The sequence below is a fragment of the Polyodon spathula genome, chromosome 16 (genome assembly GCF_017654505.1).
Source record: "Polyodon spathula isolate WHYD16114869_AA chromosome 16, ASM1765450v1, whole genome shotgun sequence".
Taxonomy (NCBI): domain Eukaryota; kingdom Metazoa; phylum Chordata; class Actinopteri; order Acipenseriformes; family Polyodontidae; genus Polyodon; species Polyodon spathula.
The window spans coordinates 29,450,139-29,463,608 of record NC_054549.1 but is presented as its reverse complement, the minus strand read 5'-3'; the positions used below and the strand labels follow the sequence as shown (position 1 = coordinate 29,463,608).

The 13,470-nt window shown below is 38.3% G+C and overlaps 1 protein-coding gene across 2 annotated transcripts in view; it reads left to right on the top strand.

The window, feature by feature from the left end:
- The first annotated feature begins 550 nt into the window (after positions 1–550).
- The window catches only part of LOC121329071 (semaphorin-3F-like), a 75,976-nt gene continuing 63,056 nt past the window's right edge, over positions 551–13,470 (top strand). Inside the window, exons 1-2 of one of the 2 annotated variants that reach the window (XM_041274378.1) lie at positions 551–731; positions 8,346–8,499. In XM_041274378.1, coding sequence (XP_041130312.1) covers positions 8,388–8,499 — 112 coding nt within the window. In that variant the 5' untranslated portion in view covers positions 551–731; positions 8,346–8,387. Of the gene's footprint in view, positions 732–850; positions 1,010–8,345; positions 8,500–13,470 lie in introns of those variants that run through there. The other variant, XM_041274377.1, reaches the window with a different exon arrangement.

The window sequence follows — 13,470 nt, the reverse complement described above, 5'->3', positions numbered from 1 at the left end:
TATATATATATATATATATATATATATATATATATATATATATATATATATATATATATATATATGGGCTATATACCATGCTTGACTGTATTTGATCCAATGACGATCGAACAAGACACTAATAAATGTTATGTAGTGTGTGTTATTTTAGAACATCTAGTTGTTGTTCAGACCGAAACACTTACGGACTAGCGCAATTATACTCGATGTAATTCTTGATTTTCCTTTCTTTTGCTAGAAGCTATACTTTATTTGTGCTGGGAGATATCAAGTTTATCTTAAAAGGTAACATTCACTAGTTTAAATCCAATAGTGTGCAAAATCTATCTAGAAATGTATGTTTGATTATATAAACACTGTCTACATAAAGTGACAGCAAGGTTTCCACGCGTATGTAAAAAGACAAATGGAAAGGGGACGCTTCTGCCAGCATTAGGAGGCGGGGTTGTGGGCGGTGGCAGCAAAGGTAAGTCCACGCCTTGTGGTAGGGGTTATGCAAATGACTTGATTTCATCCACCTGCCAGAGCTTTTCTTCAGCAGTCAGGAGCTTCTTAGCTCTGCCTAAGCGGTCAGAGAATCAGAGAACGGGAATACGTTCAACTTGCTGTTTCTTTTCCAAGGAATTGCCAATTTGGGACCATCTTCCACCCTGGGCACACTGAGAGCCGCGCTTGAAGAATTAATTTGTTTTCTTGGATTGTATGCAGCAAGACCCAAATCAAGAACACAGGTGTTTATGAAAAACAGGAATCAAGAAACTTGTTAAGAACATTATCAGAGCGCATTATTATTATTATTATTATCAGAGCGCATTATTATTATTATTATTATTATTATTATTATTATTATTATTTATTAGTAGTAGTAGTAGTTTTTTTTTAAGGATTTGCATTTTTCTTCAAATCGTGATTTGGAAAACCGTTACAGTGGATACTGCTCTATATACAAGTTTGTTTGTATATGTATAATTGGGGATTAAGATAGACTGTTACTGACCATAACATAAAGGTAATTCATTCTCAATCTAATTAATGTATTTATTTTAATGTGAAGTGTGCAATGTTTGTGTTCATTGATAATATCGTTTGTTTTGGTTTTTTTTTTTTTTTCCAATTATAATAGGTATTGTACAGTTTCAAAAAAGTTAAACGCCATATAGCAATACACTGTTTTGTTTAATTTTATTGTATTTTACATTGTGGTTATATATTATGTGATTTTTGCAAATATTTTAACGCCGACAGTGGCTGATTTTGATCGTTAGCTGGCAGTGTTTATGTACTTATGTTCTGGAAGTAGGCTTAAGGTTATCGGTGCTTGTAAATCGTATGTTGATAAGACTGCAATATTGTAAAGGTATTTATCAACATTTTGATAAACGCTGTCAATACCAAAAAAGAAAGTAAACAATAACAACTACCATATGGTGACGTTGTTTATGAACAGACTATAAGCAAATAGACAGCTTGCAAACGTTCACTTTTGAGTATTATAGTTAAGACTGCTACATTGTTAGCATTTAATACTATTATTGTTAAAACTACAACGACGAGTAATACTACTAATAATAATTATTTAACAGTTCTGTAATTTACCCCATACAGTATCCCAATCTACATTAGTAAAATCTAAATAGCAAGATATATATATATATATATATATATATAATTTTTTAGTAAAACGAGGTAGTGAAATTTGCCGTTCTACATGCTTATTAAACCTGACAATACATAATGCCTGTGTTAACCTGCACGCGTCGCTTACAGTATTCGATGCGTCCTGTATTATCAGAAATGGGTGAGTGTAAGTGGTTTTTGAACAACCACCTGGGTTTGTATCATTTAAAGTCGGAAGCTTGTGGACAGTAATAATAGCACATCAGGGTGTTTGCTTTACTGAACTGTTAAAGGGAATTCTATTATGTATTTTGTATTATTTAGTCGGAGTAAAGCACAGTCGCATTTAGAGTGTATTATGTTTATCGCTGTGATTTGCTAATGGAACTACCTATAGTTAATGGCTTTGAATTATGTTTAAGGGAACATGTGAATAATTGGTATTTAGAATAGCATGTTCGTTGTGTATAATACACAGCAAGTTTGGTGTATCTGTTGCTTGACCACGTTTTGGCTTCTTACCATAGGCTATATAACTTACTGGTGAGGTTATGAACACGATCTTAATTTAAAAAAAAAAAAGATAAACATTAGCAGATTGTGATTTATGAGTTACCCTGCCACTCAACAGGTACATAAGTAGGGCTTAATGTGGGCCGGGAGGTGTAAAAATTAAGATAACCACAACACTAGACTGCTGCTGAATCTGTGCACCCCTCGTTTTTAAACAGTGATTATGCATGTGGCTGTATTTCATGTAAAGCCAATATAGACATACTGTAGAGTCGTTTACAAAGTTGTTGTCAGATGCAGTAAATGCAATTGGACAGACTAGGAACGGATACGTTGATACCGGCGGCTGCCCAGGGAACACGATCCCATTCCCTGGGTTGCAGATTTGAGCAGCTCGTCGCTGACACGTACTTACTAGCGGAACAGGATCCTGCCGGGGAGATTTTTAATAGCTTGAATTGTTTTTTATGACCCTGAGCTGTATAAATCAGGTCATGTCAAAATTATAACGGACGCTTCCAAAAAGGAAATACACAGTTCCTCTGATTCCGTTTTAATTAATTTCGAGTTTACACCTCTGTAAAACAGATCTGTGTACCCCAGTGGGTCTGTCCTAGGCACATATTGCACGTTTTACAAAATATTAAGCCCCCTAAAAGCAGAGCTTGCCTAACGATTTTTTAAGCGCTTAGAAATGCTTTTAAGGAAATTAAATACACTTTTTAAAATTGGCCTACTTTTTTTTGCAGTGATTTTGTAAGCTGGTGTTAGGTGTATGTGCTAGAAACAATGATTAGACTAAAGCATATTTAGCGTTGAGACATCAAAATGGGTGGTCGATCTGTTTCACTTCAGTAACCGAGAAAGGAAAATATCTTAGCATCCAGTGGCACTGGAACCATTTTTATAGTGGGGGTGATGAAAAGCCATTGAACAAAACTGTAACCCCTGAATATAATGGAAGCCATGCAAAGCCAGGGGGTGGTGCTGCACCCCTAGTTCCAGCACCTGTGGTAGCATCTATTTCAGATTTAAAGGTTTTAAAAACAAAACAAAAAAGTAGCTAACTTAAGACTCAAGCATTAAAACAAACAAACCATTTATTAACTGCTTCTGTCGCCTGTAGATGCAAAGCAAAATACACAGGATAATTTGTTTGTGTGTGTGTGTGTGTGTGTGTGTGTGTGTGTGTGTGTGTGTGTGTGTGTGTGTTTATATTATAATACATGGATGAAGGCTATATTTGCATCCAGAGACATTCAGGGGAAAAAAAGTAGTGATTTCAAAAAGTTATAATTCTTCTAGAGGAAAATATACTTGAACTGTGACCCATTCTTTGATTCAAGACGATCACTTTCAATTCAAACACAAAGTGTCTCGTTTTCAATCACTCTACAACACCCACAGTACAGAAATGTTCATTGATGACCAACAAAATGAGAATACTGTAGCGAATAGGTTCCCGCAGGCAGGCGCATCAGATAGGATTAGTAATCCACACACAGACAGAGGGCGGACGCAAACCCAGGACCCCTCTCATGAAAACGATACCACTGTATAAAGAAGCCGGCTCTGTTGCAAGGAGGGTATGTCAGGCTTATGTCTTCGTGAGTGATTATGTCACCTACCAGCCCTGCTGCTGCCTACCCCGATGCACGCTACACTCTCCTCTGTGAGCCTCAAGTCCGTTTAATCAGGCTACAGTCCGATGAGTGTGTGCCGGGGTACCTGCATCCCACTTCAAACACCAGTGTAACGTTTTCTGGTTCTAAACTTATGGACTCAGACAGACGCAGTGATGGTGGTGAACGGGTGGTGGTCAGCCCGTATTTATTTAGAATAAGGATAGAGAGGTGAAAGAGTGTAGGGTAGGCAGAAGTATGGAGGGTGAGGGTCAATACAAGCACACACACACGCTGTCTCACGACTGACAGTAGTAATGGTGTGTGGTTCTCTCGTTCTCTTATTATCACCTCACTCCTATCAGTTTGGCTGTCGTCTCTCTCTCCCCCTCACGTCATTCTTGCAGCTCACACCGTCTCGCTTCTCACTTCCGGTTGGAGGAGATCTCTTGGCAGCCTTTCTCTCTACCTGTCCATCACGGAGGTCCTCCAAGATTCCCGCCACCTCTCGAGGTCGTTACAATACATTAAAAATAAAGATATAAAGCTGGTGCATATCTTCAGAGGAAGGGGAAATTAAAACAGGTAAAGGCAATCGTCCAAATGAAGGTGAAGCACTAATGGATAACAACATAGAACGTCCGTACAGCACTGAAACACTACGTTTAAAAAAACAAACAAAAAAAACAACTGTACTGCTGAACCTCATCTTATTTTATACTTGCATCATAAGGGTATCCATGTAAAAAATAACAGATGGGCCTCTTCAGTGAGTTACAGGAAAACAATTCCATCTCTGGTTTCTGTGACAGTTTATAAATTACTCGACCTTCGGTCTCATAATTTATGACATAACAGAAACCATAGTTGAATTATTTTCCTGTAACTCACTGAAGCCCATCTATTATGCTATATATATATATATATATATATATATATATATATATATATATATATATATATATATATATAGATAGATAGATATCCTTTTTTTCTGTATGGTAATAAGCATAGTTCTCAGTTTAATGAGGATCTGTCTCACAAGCTTTGCCTCCATCTGCCTTATTAACTACAGGCAGTGGTAATTGTCACAATAACTTAGGCAGGGTCTCATCTGCCAGCTTCCTTTCTGAAGATAGAATCTCAACATTGAATTGCTGTTCTTGATGCCTAAATAGTCTCCAGGTGGAATAAGTACATGCAATTAAATCCACAAATGCAATAAAACTGATAGTATTGTTATACGAAAATTAAGGGTTTACATGTAAAGACGGTAGGAATTAAACAAATATATAGGCTAACTTTTAACTGCTCAGCCATGAAATCTGAATAAAACCACTCCCACAGACAAGTGTTTTGTTCTATCTCCTGCCTTCAACCTCAAGCCAAAATCTTACCAGATGAGCAAAGAAATACACTCTTTGCGAAGTGGAAACATTTATTTCATTACCCAAGGTTTGTTACAGGCTTTTAAAATACAACAAACATACTTCAGTTGTTGCTTGTAAATTTATTTTAGAATAAGTGGATTGTTTTCGTGTAGTTAATTGCCCAACCAAGTAATAATGTTTAAAAACTCCCTTGCTCATGTTAGACTTAACCGGGCGACTTTATTAAATTAGCTTATGTTTTTAACATGGATGCACACAGTTTCTGTCCTGCTCTTATTCCAAAGACAGATTATTGTTTTCCAAAATCAGATTCAGGTAATTGAACAGTATATGTGACATAGGATTTTAATGGAGCCCAATTGTGAGTGGGTTGCTCTTCTGTAGTAGTGATAACCTTGTCTGTTGTCCCTCATTATGTTCAGAGCGTGGTCACTTTATTGGAAGGGGTGTTATGGCAGTTATAGTAGGATACGGATAGTCTGTCTAGTCAAACACCCACTGTCATGCCCCTTTAAAACGCTAATAAATCTCCTCAACTATGGCACAATTGATCATATGACATGTTACGCAGTTGGCCTTTGCAAAAAAAATATTTCCAAATATTTTCTGAAAAAGTGATCGTATCATAACCTCTAAAGAATAGTTGTAGTTAAATAAAAATAGAGCTTATTATGAATAATTTGTACCAAACTCAAACCACAACCAGGGATTCCTTTCTGCATCACATTGCTGTTATAGCTTGTTCGTATTAATCAACTAATATAATCGTTTTTCGGTGCTTTTTAATAGAACTGCTGTGTGATCAGAAATTGACCGCTTCACTTGTTTTGCAATCACATTGCAATAATGCCATCGGGTTTAGACACACGTTTTCCTATTGTGCTTCAAAGGTGTGACTGGTTTGCACACAGCACAAATACATTTCTAAAAGAGTGTAAGCAAAAGAGGGAATGAGAGAGGGCAGATTTATTTGAGTCAATCCAACTATTATCCCATGAGATTACAGTTCTATTATGTACAATCCATAATGTTTGAGTTTTTCTTTGTTCCCTTTTTTTATGACTCACTTTCTTTTACACTTTGAAATCCTGTAATAGTTTTCACAAAGCTTGTTTAAAGCCCCGTTGAGCTGATTTGACTTGGGAGACTTTGGAGCCTAAACAGGTTCTGAGAGTAGAGAGAAAACTCTGTTGTAAATCAATAACACCCTGTAAACATGATATACTTGAGCATAACTCAGTGTCTTAAACAACAACAACAAAAAAACCCTTGATAAGATCCTTCAACCCATAATGGTATAAAGCAACGGCTGGATCACAGATGAACGGGAAAATATAGTATCAAATGGATTGTAAAAATTCTGATTTGTAGTGGTAGAGTGTTCATAAACTATTTGTACAGAAATAAAAAGCCCTTGGTAAACAATGGTGTCAATTTTGCACTGGCTTATCAAAAGCTTAGTAGATCCGGTCTATTCACTGGCGTTTTTTTGTTAAGTGCCTTCCGCTGTGTCTTTGTTTCTCTTAGTAATATTGGTTGTGGATAATTTTTGCTATAGTCTTTGTGAGTATTTTGACATTCCCGGATTAGCTCTTAGAATATAAACAGATTATTTAGCAGGAAGCATTGACCAAGGTCCTTTTTAAAAAAATTCAAAGCAGGATATTCTTTTTGAATTCCTCAACTTGACGAACCCTGTTGCTTTGTTAAACATTTATTCATGCTAATGTGTGCATTGTGCGTTGAAGGCGTACACTGTGAATACAAAGTCTTGAATGAGGTATGACTATCACTCCATGCATGCTGTCATTACATCATTAGTAAAGAGAACAGTTATTGTGACCAGTTCCACAGAACTAAGGCTCCAGAATGTATAAATTAGTAAATGTAGTTCGCTAACATTATAAGAGGGACCTTACTCATGCTTTCAATATTCATACCCGCTCTTGATCAAAACCATTTTACCTTTTGGTGGCTGCTCTATAAATTTAGATGAACAAAAAACAAAACAAAACAAAAAACACACAATATACTAAGTTTCCTTGTTACTCTTGAACAGGCCATTTTGAAAACACTTAGACTTGAGTGGGTGCTCTTCTTTTGTGCAGAAAGGTTTGTGGTGTGTTGTGGAAGGGGGTGGGGGGTGGGGTGACCATAGAACTAATGATATGGACCCCACTGGGGTCTGCAGTGGAGGAGTTGTTTTGAAAGGAACAGCGGGCAAAAGACTAGCATGCACAGGACCGAGTGGGAAGGCAAATTCTCTCTTCAAAGAGCGGTGGCTGACTCTGCTCTTTTTACTGGGCTCCGCGTTGATGAGTGTGGGGGCAGTATTTGTCTATGTTAGGGTTTCTCATTTCTGCCATTGTGAAGAGGAAAGACCTCAAAGAGACATGATATAGTTGGAACTGGTACCGGGAAGGGGGGAGAGTGGAATTCAACAGAAGACAGGTGGAGAGGGAGCGAGGGAGCAGAGGGCAAGAAAGAGAGATGGAGTCGGTAAACAGTAGGAGGAGAAAAGGAAAAGAATGAAAAAGTGCATTCCAATGTTCATATGCTCTGATGCGTGCTTAACCCTTTAATTCCTGAGTCGCTGAATGTTCTCAACATTTTAACAAAGACTGTCAAACATGTGTACTGTTTGCATCGTTTGAACTGAGCTAAGATGAGTCCGTCAGACAGAGCTATGGTGCTTGATGCTGCCATCTAGTCAGAGCAGAAGGAAGTGCAACACATAGTAATTTTGCCACATTGTAGGGTTTATTGACAAAAACAAAATGTGTGAACACCAGGGCTGTTCAACACAAAAAAGGACTGGCTGTAATTCTACAACTGTTCTCATGGCTGATCGTAATTATAACAGTGCGGGAGTAACCATCAGTGCTGTGTGCTCTGCTATGGGCTTGTACTTTAATGTTGCTGTTGGTGTTTTTTTTTTTTTTAATTAAGATTGATTCCCAAGTATTGCATTGTACATAGTGCATGCTTTTTGATTGTATACCTACTATGTGTCATATATGATTTATGTAATTAAGGATATTGAGCCATCTACCCAAAATGTTTTTTATGCCCCTGAAAACAAATTACTGTGTAAGGAATCACTAATGAAAACCCAGTTAGTCCAAGCTGACCTATAATAATAAACAAAAACACCAGGCCTGTAATTGTGAATAATTAACAACATCTTACCTTGTTTCCTCAGGGTTTTTGGGAGATTTTGGTTAGGATTGGACCTCTTCACACCATGGCCATTCACAGCCTCTGCATGGTGACCCATCTCCTGGCACTCAGTCTCTGGGTGCTGGTGTCCAGCTGTCTTCCATTGTCGGCCCCAAGAGTACAGCTGACCTTCAAAGGTATGGCGCTCCCTCTTTTTAATATAATCAAGCTGGTGGTCGTTTATGACTTTATGACCCAGTCTGGGACCCTAATATTTATGCTAGCTTTCCATAAAGCAATATATGGTTTAGATCAGGTAATAAAGAGCACTCTTCTCGATATACTCTGTGAGGAAACTCAAGACCTGTCCTGAACCAGTTAAAGGGAAAACAACACCAAGTGAATGTGGAAAAAAAAGCGAATGACAAATTGATAAAAGACTAAATTGAACCTGGGATTGATCAAAATACTGTTGCTGTGAGGGAATTGAGGCAAGGTTTAACAAAGTGGATTTGGCTTCAGGATCTGCTATCCAGTTTACTTACTGCAGTGTGGGAATTATATGGATTAGCATACAGGCGACAGTTCGCAGGCAGAGGGGATTACAGAGTGCAAATTGCCTGGATCAGCAGAGCAAGACGCTGCCTGCTTTACTGTATCTACAAGGAAATAACACTTTTGATTAGTGGAGCAAAATTCTGGAGAGAACTTTTACTGTTCAGCTTGTGTTCCCTGGGTAGCAGAGCAAAATTTGGCATAATTAACTGTTGCTACATCGCTTTGACATTTTTTTCTTAATCAAGTAGGATTTAATAGCTCACTGGTCATGCAGGCAAAGTGTAGTGTAGGCACTGTAGCTGTGGTGTGGGCAATTTGCTCATATTGGAAAATCTCCCCCGGAGTACACACAGATAGCAGAGTAGCTATGCTCATGTTTGAATGCAGTGTATGCAAACTTAAGTCAAGAGTGTACTTATTAACAAATGTTAACTTTCTGGACACTCCATTAGTTCATAGTCATTAGTGACAGCAAGCAAAATAAGTCTTTATGAGTCACTGTGCCAAATTCCTTTCACATATTTTATGTTCAATCTTATAATCTTCCAATTTATTCAGTGCTGGGGGGCTTTAGGTTTCCAGGTTATGTAAATAACCTTTTTGTTTAAGGTTAGTTAAATGTTGTAAAATCCTTGACTGTGCAATCCAGAGTAACTTATGTTAAACATCAGAAGGAGTGACTCCATGTAATAAACATTTAAAAATAAATATTGAATGCCTTTGTTTTCTTTGTTCTCAATTGTTTCCTCTCCTGGGGCAGGTTCTAGAAACATTCCCTGGTGATTCTGCTGCTTTGGCTAGGCTCTCCTGAGTTTCTTTAAAAAAATGTGCAGGGGATGAAGAAATCCTAGCTGCTTTATGGTGTGAAATCCCGGTCACTCATGCTCATTGTAGAAGTGGACATGACAGAGGCTTGAGAATGGGATAAATGTACAGGCAGTATTTCCTTAACACAGCACATTTTCTGTTGAATAGGATCCCCTAGACAGATGAGCTGGATCCTTTAACAATTTGTTCTCATCCTGGTTAGATACAGACACTGAATTGCAATTGGTTCTCTGATTCTCTGCCATCAGTTCAAAGAGGCTTGAGATTTTAATTGGTCACATGTGAGATGAATTCAGCAAGGTCATATCTAACCAAGTTCATGGTAAAGCCTGAAATGCCTTAAACTACTATGAAAAGGGAGTCTTATCTGTGACACTTCGGTTGCAGGGTATTAAGAGTGCTGGACAGCTGTAGGGAAAGCAGTGGGTTCAGGGTCTGGTCAACCTTGTTGATGTGCGATCAGGGTAAGTTTAAGCATGACGCTGACCTGTATTACCCACAGTGTATCAAGGCTGCATAAACAAGCTTCTCTAAGCTGGGCTGCTTGAGCTGTGAGCTAAGAAGCTTGAGAAAGGACTTTGACTACCTTATCTCAATCTTGGCAGCGTGATGCAGCAGTAAAAACATTTTCGTGACGTGTAAGATGAACTATTGGCAGGACAGTCTAGTTGGATCTCTGGCAATCAATACCTTAAAGCTTCTGTGGGTGACAAGATATTGGCGCTTACTTCAGAAACCTGAGTGTCTATGGATAATCGATTTACTTTTTGTTGCCCTGGAAGAAGGGATTCTGGGGAGAGGGATCTAACTTAAAAGTGGCTGCCCAGCACTCGCATGACCCCAGTGTAAATTCCACTCCCTGAGAGAAAGTTGAACTCTGAGAGTGTGTGGGGTGGTGGGAGCAGGAATTATATTTTCACTTTTTGTTTAAATTATCTCTAACCCAGACAGGCTTAAATTATGGTGTCATGACCAGATAAAGTGACCTAGAACTATAGTGGCAAATATCAAATTCCACTCCCCTATTTTATATGTACTCCAGTGATGCAACTCCTATGCTTTAACCACCAAACAAACCCACAAACTTCTGTACCACTGTCGAGTACTAATATGAACAGCACCAGAGGTATAGCAAGTGTCTGATTCCTGACTTATTGTATGTGTTTAGATGTTTGAGCTAAAAAAACTTAAACAAATAAATAAAATATTGATATCAATACCTGTACTAAAAAAATAAGTAAATAAATAAATAAAACCAACAGCTAAACCAGTTTGAGTTATAAAGGTAATGGCTGAACACACTGTACCTTTTGTCTTATTATTATGCTCAGTGGTTAGTAAATACAGGACAGCACATGCCTAGTTAATCCATTTTGGGATTGTGAAGGAAATTAAAAAAGAAGGTTTGGAAGATCTTCTCTCTCATTGCTGAGGTGGTAACAGGCTCACCTTGAGGACCACCCCATTGTTTAAAAGTCCTTGCCTTCTTGTCATAATTTAATCCTAGTGGCCAGGCTGTGTAGCCGAGGGTGGAGAAAGGGTACGAGGAACCCTTGCTGGTACACATTAAAATAGGTGATAGATGTAGATTCTAGGTGGGGAAATAGGAAGGTTTGAGAGGAAAGATATATCATCTCACGGTTTCTGATGCAATTAATTGAAAGTGTGGTCATTCATTATTTATTCACATTGAGTTTTGTTAGCTTAAGTTGAAAACTGCCTCCTGGACATGGGTACTTGTTGATCTTTAATACCTTATCTACAGTGACAGCAATGGTTTCACCAAATTATTTAACTGAGCACTGTTTGTCCTTTTTTTTTATCTGAACACTGTGTGGAAGGTCCTTAGCGCAAACAGACAGAGGAGGGGTATTTTTAACAAAAAGAATGTTCTCACTTTCCAGTCAATGGAAGTCCAGGCATACTGTTCCTGGCTAACCTTTTGTAATTCCCACTTTGAGATATGGAAGCACATCCCTATTTCTATCTCCAGATCTAACTATAGCATAGTTTCAGTGTTAGGCCAAGGTCAGGAGGATTGTGGGCAGGCAATTGTTAAATCAGGGTTGTCTTCTCTGCAACAGGAATTTGAGCTCACAAAAAATCAAATTCTCGCAGCCATGATGCAGCTGAACTGCAGTTAAAACAATTTCTACATGAGTAGAAACTCTTGTTGTGATTTGTACACCAGAAAGCTGGGTGCTTTGAGATTGGTGCATTGTGAAGGCTGTAGTTGCTTAGCAGAGATGTCAAGTACAGTATGTAAGTAAAAATACAGTTTAGGCCAAGTGAAACAAAACAAAGTTTACATACGAGAGGAGGCCATTCTGCCAATCTTGCTCATTTGGTTGTTAGTGGCTTATTGGTCCTGGCATCTCATCAAGCAGCTTCTTGAAGGATCCCAGGGTGTCAGCTTCAACAACATTAAACATGACTGAGTTGTTTAATAAGGGACCTGGGTCTCATTGATTCGGTGTGCAATTGCGTAAGACAACACAAGCACAAAAATGTAAATGTAAATAATGTTAGTTTGTAGTTTATGGATTTTCTAAATTGCAAACTAAACTAAGATCTTTAAAGACTCAAAAACACAGTGGCGCTGAGAATGTTAAACATGTATGAAGATTTATGGTATATCAGCCTTATATCAGAGACGGTGTTGGAGGCGTCTTTTATGAACCTTGCTATCTTGGACAACATTAGAGCAGCAAGCCTAAGAACAAGAGGTAATTGAATAGTAGCCTTGTACTGGAGATAGTTTGAACTTTAACTTGAATTTTTAACCGTCAAAGACTGTGAAGTTTATCTCTCTTCAGCCTCCCACAAGTGCTTTAATTGCATTTGTTTATCTTGCTCTCTGAGATTGGAGCCAAAGCTAAGTGCCTTGGAAAGGTTCAACTCGAGCTCAAAGTTACAGGAGAATCAATGGGTGGTTGAAATGTTCGACACTAGTGTCCTGGTGAGAGAACAAGTTCACTAGCAGGGATTTCAATTACCCTCTCGGGTCTTTCCAAGCTTGCTTTAACAATAAGCATCCATCAACTCAAGTGAGTAGTACTGTAATTCTGGAGTTATTCAAACCCATTGTATGATTGGCAAACCCACCTGTGCACAATTGCCTTCTGGCCTTACTGTAGCCTTTGGTCCTTTTAATAATCCACTCATTGACTAATCCACTTTAAAAGCTCAAAATGAGCCGTCGCCATATGGTCACAATATCGGTTAAGGATTAGGATGGGAGTCTTCAGCCCTCTGATCTTGTGTAGCTGAAGGCTTTGTCTTCTTTGGGAATTAGCAGTTTTGTCTTCAGCAGGGAGGAATAATAAAATACCCTTTATTTCCTTCAAAACTGACATGGGATGTTGGAGCTCAGTTTGGTAAGCACCATCAGTTTCCTTCATCCAACACAGGGTTCCTGATGTAAATTATATATGAAGTGCTTACTACTGTTTTTGTTTTTTGTTTTTTTATTCTTTTATTTTCTGTTCAGCTTATATATGGGTGTTCTCTATGATGTCAACACAGTTACTGCCTTCTTCCCTGGCACTGGAATGTTATTGCTGCATGGAGATCTGCTGTAGATGCTAAACTGTGGAGAAACAATAACCCTGAATTAGCCAAGGACTGGCACCATTTTGGAAACAGCCAAAATCGCACTTACTTGAAGCAGCAATTAGGCAAAAATATTTCTTGTTTAATAAGAAAAACTCAGAATCACCCTTTTTTATATTTTTGTTAACCAGGAAAGAGAAATAGAAGGGGCTACGGTGGCTGGGAGTCAA